Source organism: Eurytemora carolleeae, unplaced genomic scaffold (genome assembly GCF_000591075.1).
Source record: "Eurytemora carolleeae unplaced genomic scaffold, Eaff_2.0 scaffold251, whole genome shotgun sequence".
NCBI classification, from domain to species: Eukaryota; Metazoa; Arthropoda; class Copepoda; order Calanoida; family Temoridae; genus Eurytemora; species Eurytemora carolleeae.
The window spans coordinates 574-12976 of NW_019396288.1; the positions used below are offsets into that span (position 1 = coordinate 574).

The 12403-nt window shown below is 31.2% G+C and overlaps 1 protein-coding gene across 1 annotated transcript in view; it reads left to right on the forward strand.

The window, feature by feature from the left end:
• LOC111700211 (nectin-2) overlaps positions 1-6580 on the forward strand; it is a gene marked incomplete in the record, with an annotated part of 7058 nt that extends 478 nt beyond the window's left edge. Inside the window, 4 exon segments of the mRNA XM_023471076.1 lie at positions 1701-1740; positions 1947-2005; positions 3634-3695; positions 6396-6580. Of these exon segments, the coding sequence (XP_023326844.1) occupies positions 1701-1740; positions 1947-2005; positions 3634-3695; positions 6396-6550 (316 nt within the window).
• Positions 6581-12403: the final 5823 nt, after the last annotated feature.

Genomic DNA, 12403 nt, shown 5'->3' on the forward strand with positions numbered 1-12403 from the left:
TTATAAAGTTTATTTAACAGTTTAAAAAATTCGAAATTGAAATGGATAGTCGAGGGAACATACTGTATTAATGTACTCTACTGCATATAATTTGTGAACATTTACATGATTTGTACACTTTGAACTCCCTTTCAGGCTGAAAGGGACTGAAAAAAGTCATACCGAGAGATTCTTTTAATTCCTCTCTATATATTCTATTCTCTATGACTAAAGGGTATCGTTGTGAATCGTGAATGCATCTCGTTAATGAAGCCATGAACACCAAACAGGATTGATTTTGCTATTTTTATAAGTCGAAATTTATTTTAAAGATCAAATACATTATACGAGTAAACATGGGCTTAGAACTTTTGTGCTGGATACTTATAAACTGGTCGCTTGATATCGATATCTACTGGAGGCACTTTTAATTTGAAATTTCATTGCTTATCCTTTCATATCAGTTATTCCTCCCTAGATCAAAACGCCTTTGACTGGGTGCTTTTACCATGCGTGATATTTAATACAAATAAAATTAATCTGCTGATTAAACAAAAGATAAAATTAATCTGCAGATTAAACAAAAGATAAAATTAACCTGCAGATTAAACGAAAGATCAAGATCAAGGATTCACAATTCAATACAATAGTTCCCAGGTCTGTTTACCAAAGCTGCACTTATTCAAGAATATGTATGAAGCCTCCGTATGAAGTCAAAAGACTGTAATCTCATGCTAAATAATGCAGAATAAAATTGAATCAATTCAAATTATAAAGATTTTCTGATCCTTATATATTTAAAAACCGAATTCTGTTTAAACTATAAAAATGGCATTTCAAATACCTCTAGTTTGAAATACCAAAGTTTTACACCATTGCAGGTTGAAAGGATTTAGGTTTTATGAAATTTGTTAGTTTTTAAAAAAACTCAATTCCTTTGAATTCAGAATTAATGGCGTAATATTTACGGGAGATGAAAAAGCTGGAAAATTGAGTCTTTTACACAAACTGAAATTTTCTAATCAATATTTACTTACAACCTAATGGTGTAATTATTTGATATTTTGAATAATTGAATTATTTATAATCTGAAATATCACAGATCTATGATCTTGGGTTTGCAAATATAAAGGGATTAGAAAATGGGTAATGGCCCGGTATTTCAAGAATTCGTACCAGATTCGCAACCTTTATTTTATCAATAATATTATCAGTTTGCTTGCTTGAATACTGTGTCATTCAGATAATTTTTCTCACACAGTTTATTCTGATAATTTCTTTAACATGTTTCTTAAACAGAAATGCGCTAGCCGAGCAAGGCATAATTTTAACTAACCTATTCAAAAATAAACCTGAGGCCGAATTTAAAGAATTTGAGCGGCGGCTTAAATTTAAACCGAGGCTAAAATATAGTTGGTTCCACTTAAAATCGTGTTCGTTGTTTCAAGATTTAAGCCGGCGCTCAATTGAAACCGGTTTTTGGCAGATTTAAGACGCGGCTCAAATTCATTAAATTCGGACACTGGATATCTAATTCTTACTTGACCAGACAGAAGTTTAAGGGTACCGTTGAGAATGCAACTCTATTAAATTAGGGTCAGTTGAAATTAGGCCTTCAAGTTTTTCTTCATTTTTGAAAATTAGAAGTTATGATTAATCTTTTTACACTTTACATTCTTTCTTGAACACTGAACACTCTTTTAAATTAATGAACAAATATTTCAGTATTCAGAGAGAGTTGCATTGAACTTAATCCTTCAGGGAAACTAAAATTAAAATTAAATTTTAAATATTTAATCTTATTTGGAATTTTTTACAATACATTTTTCGTCAATCATTATCTGTAGTGATTTCTTGAGTCAATCATTATCTGTAGTGATTTCTTGAGTCCAACTATTTTTATATATTTACCAGCAGAGATAGGGTTAAAGATGGAAAAAATTTGAAAATTTTATTTTGGTTTTCAGGAAAATACTTTTATACTTCACCTTTTCAATCTCAGTCTAAATGATCAAGGAGCGTTTAGGTAAACTTATTTAAAACAATTCTGAGGAAGGAACCTTTGAATCGTTAATCCAAATTTAGAAATCACTTTTTTATTTTGATCTCCGATCAAAAGATAAGCTAAACTTTGTTTAAAAAATTCAAATCAAGGTTTTGTTTTATCGAACAAAATTTTCTACCTCTGAGGCCGACTTTAAAGAATTTGAGCGGCGGCTTAAATTTAAGCTGCTGCTCAAGTATAGTCTCACTTAAAATTGTATTAAATGTTTCAAGATTAAAACCGGTTTTTGGCGGATTTAAGACGCGGCTCAAATTCATTAAATTCGGACACTGTTAATACTTTTTTATTGCTCTCATCTATATATGTAATATGTATGTATATTTGGTATTTTTGGGAATCAAACAAACGTCAAGCCGAGAAAAAATGTCCACTTTGATAAATCCACGGAATTAAACAAAATATCGGCGAAATTATTCACTTTTATCAATTTTTGGAAAACTATAAAAAATTATGGTGCTTACTATTTAGAAATTAACATATGATTTTTAAGATACAAATCTTACTGGATAAAGGGCACGGAGCACCCTAAATCCTACCATTATGATAATACAAGTATGACAGATATATTGATGTTTAGGAATAAATTGAAATATATTGAATTGCATGGATTTAATCAAATCTATGCATTGTGATGTGTTTGAGTTTAGTTCAACTTGAAATTCATGAATATATATTATTGCAGATATAGTTTTAACCTTTCAGACTCCCATTCAAGAGATAGTAGCTTAGTTTTTTTCCTTTTCAACTTTTTCTACAGGCTTTCAGACCCCTCTGAATGTTACTTTTCCTGGTTTTCAAAAAAAAATCTGATTTTTAAAGTTATATAATTTTGAGAATTGACTCAGACGTTTTTATATCAAGTCTACATACTAAAAAACAATCATATACAACAAATAAAATGCTCTCACCCCCCCCCCCCCCCCNTAAAAGGAATTGAGTCTTTGTCACAAACTCTGATTTTTTAAACCCTATATTTTTAGAACCCAATTTCGTAAACCTTAGATATTTCAAACTATGAATTGTGTTAGTTCAAGTGATCTTAGTTTGAAATATAAAAGATTTATAATATTAGATTGGCAAGATATGAGCATTGGAAAATTTGAGTTTGTGACAAAAACTCAATTCCTTTGAGTGCAATATTTCATATAACAGGAACTGTACATAGACTTGCCAGTGACCCTCCATGCAAACATTTAAAAGTGTTTAGTTACGATAATTCCTTTATGTTTCTACTGCAGTAGCAATGCTCTTGAGTAAAAATTTTTAACGTTGATTTCTAATTCATACTTGATCAGACAAAGCTTTTATGAGTATCGTTGAGATTCGGGCATTGCCATCTTTGCAGTGAGAACTTCAAATCAGCTTCAAATGAAAACATTTTAATATATTTTAGAATCTTACTATACAATACACATATGATGTTTTATGCCTTGTTTCAATCTTCAGTAGATTAATCCTTGAAATGTATTGATATTTATCTATATATATAAATACAATGTTTATTTAGATAAAAATATAAAGTAGACCGATTTGCCTCGAATTTGAAAGATTTAATAGAAAGATGATATAATGATGACTCATTGCTTTAGGTGCAGAGTTGATTTTGATACAGCTCCAACTCAAAATGTTCACATTAATCTTTCAATTATTGGTGAGCTTTTTTTATCTAGGAATTATATTTAACATTATTCCTACTCATGTCTTCTCTATCTAAAGTAGACTGGACAGCCCCTGGGATGTTCATCATTAATCTGCAAAAAATAGCGAATTTGCAAAAAGTCCAAATATTTCATGCAAAATCCAGACAACAAAAATCACGCAAATTATGATGAAGTATGCAATTTTAAAAACCATCAACCCAGCAAATTTAAATTTGCAAAGATAGTTCTTAAATTTCAATACCTGGAAGTGGGTCTAAACGTAGATTTAACATGGCAAAGTAAAAACAAGGCAAAAAATGCAGGCCTTTATTTTTTTCATATTTGAAATAGGAGCAAACTTGAATTTTTTAATATGTCAAACTTCGTAAAAATGTTAAAAAAGAGGATATAAGAAAGCAAGTTTGTCAGGTGTCACAAATATTTTGTAATTCATTTTAAGAAAAACAAAACAATATTACCTTTCTGTTTCGTGGAAGAGATTTAACTATTTAAAGCTGGAACCTTGTTCTTTCTTAGATCAAAGAAACTGCTCCTAGTGACTCCGAGCTAGCAAACTTTGAATCCATGGGATTTATTCAATCCTCTTTCCTCCCCATGCTCTCTCTTTAAGAAAAGAATTTTAAAATGTATTTTCCAGATCTGTGTTCGTGAACTAGTGAACTTTAGTGTAGAAAATAGAGATCAACACTTCTATATATAAATTTGGCTTGTCTGTCTGTTTGTCTGTCTGTTTGTTAGTATCCAATAATCGTCAAAACGGCTGAACCGATTGGGCCCAAATTTTTTGTGGGACATCACGTGCCCACAGGGAAGGTTTATGAATGATCAAAATTTCAAATATTTGTCTCCATCAAAATTCGATCTTCATTAAATTTTTGAAAATTTTAAAAATCCACGAAATTTTTTGTGAAAATCCGCGAATTATTTTTGTTTTGTTTTACGATGTACACAAAGAGAACATGTTCACAATTAATTTAGAAGATGGGCGCGAAGCGCCTTATAAGGCTAGTTTATAAAATTTACATTAACTTTAAACATGTTTTCTGAAACCTGCAAATGTTTAATATATGTATTTGGACATTTACAAATGGCTCAAGAACTAGGCCATTGCTGAACCAGTCTTAACTAATTCAACTAGTTCTCCCGCATTCATAAATTGCAGTCACTGAATTTGCAGAATTTGTGGTTGTTAGAAAAAATAAAATTCTGATTGACTTTTGTTCTAAATTCGATAAGAAAGTGATTTTCTGATGTGGTTTGTTTCTATTTTCTTTGAGATTAAATTGAATAAAAAATATTTTCCTATTCTTGTTCAATCGGACTGGGAAAACCCTTCTATAAAAAGTTCATTTTGATTTAAAATATCTTTGCAGTTCTTAATCTAACTTTTGGTGTCTTTTGTTTTATAATATGATTTAATCAAAATAAGTAATTACAATTATTACAGAAAGTAAACCAAGTAGTTTCTTGTGCTTGTTCCATATAAGAAAATACATTAAAAAGAGTAAAACCAATTCTTAAACGTGCTTTGTAGCTGAAATTGCTTATTATACCCACTTTATACTGTAGTTGTATACAATACCTCTTCAAATTACAGATTTTATCCACAAATGTGCACATACATACTGATATCTCAGAAACTCAGGAATAATAATAGTTCTACAAAATTCAAACTAGTCCAACCGTATTTTGTACTGTGCTGTGAATAATATGCTGCCCCAAGATTGGCTATATTTCAATGTTTTATTAAAAGTACGACATTTCTATTTTATCTCCTTAGACTGGTGTACACTACTGTACAGTACACTACTGTACAGTACACTACTGTACAGTACACTACTGTACAGTACACTACTGTACAGTACACTACTGTACAGTACACTACTGCCATGCTTTGCCTTTTTATAGTCGTCTGCTAGTGTACTGTACTCGGACAGCTTGCTCTAGCTGTTTAAAAGTCGGGCGGGTACTTACAATAGCATCCGCCTGGCTTGGCCTGGTATTTCCATGTATCTAGTTTGTACAAACGGGGGTGGGATAAAACATTGATTAAAGGGATTGTTTGTTGATTTACAAAACACTCAAAGTACCAATAGCCGGAACTAGAGACATAACTAAGTAGATCAGGGTGAAGTGTGAGGGATGGTTCAACCACATATCTTTTACTGAGTGGTTCAACTTTAAGTTTTTAAACTAACCTAGTGACTATAGTGCCGAGTTCTGTTTCAGCCAAAAGATTGATTAACTTGATATTTGCGGCGCTCTGATTGGTTGGAGTTAATAACAAAATTTACCTGTTTCAGCTGACATCAAATTAGGATTGTTCAAAATATTGGTGATTCAGGATATGAGCCAGTCAGCAGTTTTTCCGTTAAAGAACTACACGTTCCTCGACCAATTATTGTCTAATCCATACTTTTTTGCAACAGCTAGTGTATTAGACCTTTGATATTTCCAACAATTGTAGCTAGTGTATTAGACCTTTGATATTTCCAACAATTGTAGCTCAAACAGCTAGTGTATTAGACCTTTGATATTTCCAACAATTGTAGCTCAAACAGCTAGTGTATTAGACCTTTGATATTTCCAACAATTGTAGCTCAAACAATCAAAGTTTGAAATATTTAAGGAAACATTAATGGACAATTTAAAGTTTAATGAGATAATGTTTTAAAAATATTTTGTTTTAGTTCCTCCCTCTACTCCTGTTTTACTTGACGGATGGGGAGCCATCATTGGTTCTACCTTTGGACCATTTAAAGAGGGGGATACGGCTTCTCTTTCCTGTGAAGTCAGAGGAGGTAAGGTAGTAAACAAAGAGCAAGCGATGCTCTTATTGGTTTAAAGGGTATATGAATTCCGATCGGACATACAAACAAACAGACAAACAGAGTTTAGTACTTTATGTACATGATGAATTAGAGAAAATTAGTACTTAATCAAATTAGTTTAATTTAATTGTTAATTAAACATGCACTCAGTTTTATTAATAGAATTGAGAAGATCAATTCATTTTCTAGTTTTCATTTCAGATAATTGTTTTGACTTTTTTAACAATATATATATTGCATGATTATATATCAGAACTGTAGATTTAATGAATCTGATGTGATGGACTGCATACTGCAGGGTTCTGTGATAATATGACCAAAAAAAGTGGAGGTTAGCAGAAAATGCTCCATTTTAGAGAGTGCCCTAAAGAATTCACAAGAGTACCCTTTAACCTTCATCTGAGTGATAATGATATCGTCGATTTATTATTTTGATAAATTATGAAGAATGTTTTTAAATTCTGAAATTATAAATAAAATAAGAGCTGAAAAAGTTTCAATACTATTTTTGTCCACCAGAGAATTAGCTAAATAACTACTCTGCAGTCTCAATTAAAAATTCAAATTTGTAAACTAAAAAGATTTATTTCTTGTGCAGTTTTATTGTCCAATTTGTGATCTGAAATTAATCATCAAAGTTTAGCTTTAATATTATTTTTCCTGAAGCTTCATTTTTAACTTTTCGTTAAAAGTTGTAAAACTATTTTAATTTATTACCAGACAACTTTTATATTTCTTAACACGCTTCAGAAACTTTCTAGCTATACAGCGAGATAAATATCATGATACTACTAGGCTTACATGGTGCTTATTGCCTTTATATCCAACACCAATTACAGGATTTTATTGTTGATCTTTCTTATTTTTAAAAGTATAAACAACAATGTAAATGTTCGCCAATTTTTCCTATTTTCTTCATGCAGATGTCCAGCATTTAAAAAATATAAATCTAAAAAAATGTTGATTGGCCATGGACTTACTTTGGGTCCATATTCTAGTGACGATTTAACTTTTGTTACTTTGAAAGTCGCCTAATTTTATTGTTTCTAGCAATTAAAAAAAGTTTTCGCTGATTTATTTTAACTTCTGTGAATTTAATTTTCAATATTTTATATTCCCATAACGCCTATAAGAAAAAAGGAAGAAGGCATTTTAAATAAAATTTTCAAGGCATGAATGCAAAAATTCTGTTGAAAAAATCAGTGATCCTTTATTTTAGAACCGATTTTAAATATATATGGTTGTATTATCGTATGATTATTGTATTTTCGATTGCGCGCTCAATCCTCTGGGATGTATGGTTCCGGTAACCCTGTACTCATCTCCTGATAATCTCCCCCCCCCCATCCTGTTGGATGAATGGTTCCAGTAACCCTGGATAATAACTCTGGTCTCTCTCTATCCTCGATATATTAGAAAGATCCGTGAGTAAATGAACCGTGGGATTGGGAATTACAAGACTACTTATTCCTGCGGAGAATATATACATGGTGTCCCAATAAACATGGTAATTGAGAGAAGACTTGAATATTGTAATTCATTTTAGATAATTGATAAATGACATGAAGGCACAAAAAAAAAGATCGAACGGCTAATGAGCTTTCCAAAATGTGGTCTGACGGATATATTAAACATTTAATCTGTTTTGTTGACTTTTAATTAACTGGAATCTGGACAAAGGAATTGAGTCTTTGCCACAAACTCTGATTTTTAAATCCTTATATCTTTCAAACCCAATGTAGTAATCCTTAGATATTTCAGTATATGAATTCTTTTCGATCAAATAATGAATTCTTTTCGATCAAATAATCTAAGTTTGAAATATCAATGGTTTACATAACCTGCAGGTTGTGAAGATACAGGGATTAGAAAATCTGAACTTGTGGCAAAGACTCAATTTCTTTCTTGATATCTCCGTCTATTTTGAAGGTGAAAAAATTGTAGATCACATTTTGAAAATCCCGAGACTATAAGTTTTCGATGTTTCGAAGTTTATTGGGACACCCTGTAGCTTAGCTAGGGCAGGGAACACAATAATTCAGCTCAGCCTATATTTTTGGCATGACATTAAACTGCACATACATGTGACTAGACGAGGGGATGATTCATTTACTGAGCTGTCTTGTTTTATTTTACGTCTTTATGTGTATACTGTCCAACCTTTTCCAGCTCCTTAAAAGTCATTCCGGTACTTGATATGAGCCGGAGTTTACGGAAACACTAGACCGACAAGTACGAGTACATTACATGCATATCGTGTGAGTTTAGTTAAACTCCATTTAAGGTTATACTAGTTTACTTAATTCATACAAGCCTGAGCTAGAAGATTGAGATCAATGCTTAAGATCGATATTTTCTAATCCTCAGATTAATTTAATCTTTATTCGAAATCCCGCTTGATATTCGTACCCAGTAAGGGGTTGATGTGAGCTTTGATCAGCAAAACAATTTATTTTTTGGAATTAAAGGGCAAAAACCTGTTATTGTTAGGACTGGAAAAACAGCAGTTATAAATTGAAGTTTTTCAAAATTTAGTGGAATTTTGTTAACAAGTGAAATAAACCGTCAGTCATTACTGAGTACTTACATATCAACTTAAAAATTAACTTTTTGCCTTACTCCGTACTTGGTCCAAGCTAAAACATACATTTCTTGTAATTCTTAATTAAAATCCATTGATTAGATGAAGAAGTAGGACCAATGGCAGATTAATTTTCTTTAGAAGGGTCTTGTTAATTTAGTGAATAGTCCCGTTTTGCCTGGTAAAATCCGTATGTGTACTGAACGGCTGGTTAGATGTCGGTCCGGATCTTGAAATGAACCGGACTTAACTGTGACATGGGAACTGAAATCCCCCTTGAAATGAACCGGATGTTCCGTAAATAAGCCATTTTTTTTTTGAAAAATAACCGAAATTGCAATTAACAATTAATAAAAATAAAAAATGCTGACGTGGCGGCCATGCCTAATCTAAGATAAGAGAAATGGTAACCATGTTCTGCATAAGGACTTAAATTAGATTTCTTTACAATCAGACAAAAATTTAATACTCTTTTAACAAAAAAATTAAAAGAATGTTTACTTTTACATTTTTACTCTTAGATGCAGCTACAAACAGAAATAATTTTTTAAGCACTTAAAATTAAATTTCTTTAATGAAGTATGAATTAAAAAAATTTCTTGAAATTCAAAGACAAAAATGTAAAAGTATAAAACTTCCTCTAAAAGGAAGGAACATGGTCTAAAGGAATTGAGTTTTAGCCACAAACTCTGATTTTCTAATTCCTATAACTTTGCAACCCGTTTTCCTAGACCTTTGATATTTCAAACTGTTAATTCTGTTAGATCAAATAGTCTAAGTTTGAAATATCAAAGGTTTACATCATCAGGTTGCAAAAATATAGGAGTTAGAAAATGCGAGGTTGTGGCAAAAACTCAATTCCTTTATAATCACTAAATCTTTTTAACCTAAGATGTAAACCTTTGCCAAGTCAATCTTTGGATTTTAATATAATTCATTATTTCAAGTATCAATCAGGTTGCAATATAAGGAAAAAAATATTCAATTTTACAGCAAGTACTGAAATATTTTTCATCGACGACCAGTTTTGGACAAATTGTACCTAGCAGAAACACTTTTTATTAAAATAAAACGACGTATAAACGACAGACAAAAAGCTCCAACAACATTTTTCAGAAACACCCTGAAGAAATTGAAAAAGAACTGAAATTGCATAACTTGTTCTCTCCCATTCTGTATTTTGAATATTTAATTTAATCGGAATTTCAAGAACTTCAATATAATTCTATTTTGACCAGAATAAACAAAATATATATTTTGTTTTTGAAATATCTGAAAAAGATACTGTACACTAATGTACCCTTCAGCTAGAACTTTATTGGAGTAGCAGAGAAGAAGATATCATCGTTTTTCACTCTTAGAGCAATATTCTGTTGAATGTGTCCCTTTGTATAAATCCTAAAAATATGTGTACATCTTAAACGGAAAGTCAGTTAAAACTGCGCCAACTGTCCATTAACCCTAGCCCTGCTCGAGTACTTTAAAACCATGAAAATTAAATTTTTTTCGACTGTATGTTGTAAATACCTTACTCCATAAACTACTCCCGAACTCGTATCTATCCAGGTATAACTCAGTTTCACTTAGCTATCAATATATGTACACCCAGTTACAATCTTGTAACCTATCAGTACCAGACAATAGGCACAATCTTATTAGCTATCAAATTCAACAAGGACACTAGCAATTAATTAATCAATGGCTCAAAAAGGACAAGATCCACATGGCTACGTTCTAATGAACTATCAACGCCTCTATCACTTGACACAATCTTGTAAGCTATCAATGTCAACACGGACATTAGCAATTAATTGGTCAATGTCTCAACCAGGACACAATCCAAATAGCTACAATCCTGTAAACTAACAACGCCACTACCTCTGGGTGCGATCTCGTTAGCTATCATCACAACATGGACACTAGCAATTAGTCAATCAATGCCAAACTATGTGCAAGACTTCATTAGCGGTCTATGTCAATCGCACACTAGCTCAAACTGTATCAATGCCAAACCAGTGGGCACGATCTCTGCTCGTATGTTTCCACAAGAACATTATTACTCTCATCACTGTAATCAAAAGGATTCTCTATATAAAGTAATGTATTTTGGATTTATTTACAATTCCTACATCGTTATCTATATCACATGATTGTCTTAATCATGTTAGGTATTTGAGCACAGTTGAAGTAGGCGCAATTTAGATGTGCATCATTATCTATATCACATTATTAAAGCTGAATGATGGTTCAATAAACCCTCAGAAATATTAATACTAATGATTTTGTATTCTTAACAACTGCCCTCAATTAATGATTAAAGCATAAATATTATATTCTGCGGTATTATATAAGAATTGATGAGCTATACAATGGGTTCTAGAGACATATTATCTTGGAAATATATCAAGCTAAAGGACATCAAAGAAGGAAAGCATATTAGATTGTCAAGTATGTTGTAACCTCACATAAAGATATTTAATATATATTTAAACATAGTCTTGTCTCAACATATTGAGTCATATTATGTAAATTATTAATTAAATAAATCTACAATAGAATCTTCTGTACAATATAAGATAAGAACAAAAATTTTACTAATTTGGTAATATTTTTTCGCACATTTTCAAAATTTAACAAAAATCAAAAACTTTTGAACAAAATTTTTTGTAATTTTAAGCATCCATAAACCTTCTCTGGGGTCATGTGAGGTCCCACACAACATTTGGGTCAGATCAGTGTAGTTGTTTTGACGTTTATTGGATACATAAACGGAAAGACAAACAGGAACTTCTTCAAATAAATGGTTTAAAAAACCAAAAAGGCAATTTTCTATTGTGTTTTCTCTACATAATGTTATCAATGATTTCTTACAATTTTGTTATCTGATAATTGTACCATTAATGGTAGAGTTGGCCATAATTATTTTCTGTTTTTTATATTCAAAACATATGTTGGCCTTAACCCCATCACTGGAGTGGATACATCATTGGAAAGCTTTTTTGCTTAATTTTAGAATCTGCAAAATTTATTTTTGACAAAATCCAGTTTTTTAGTAAAAATGTTTGCGAAAAAAAAGTACAAAAAATGATGAAATATACATTTTTGAAAAATCCATGACCATGCCATTTCAAATGTGCAAAAAATTGCCAAAATTTAAATAACATGATCCGTAATTAACAAAACTAACAACGTAGATATTTCTTTTGACGGGATGTTTGCAAAAAAATTGCTAACATTTCTTGTTCAATCCGTTTCCTTATTTCAAAGGCTTTCCATAAAGCTAAGA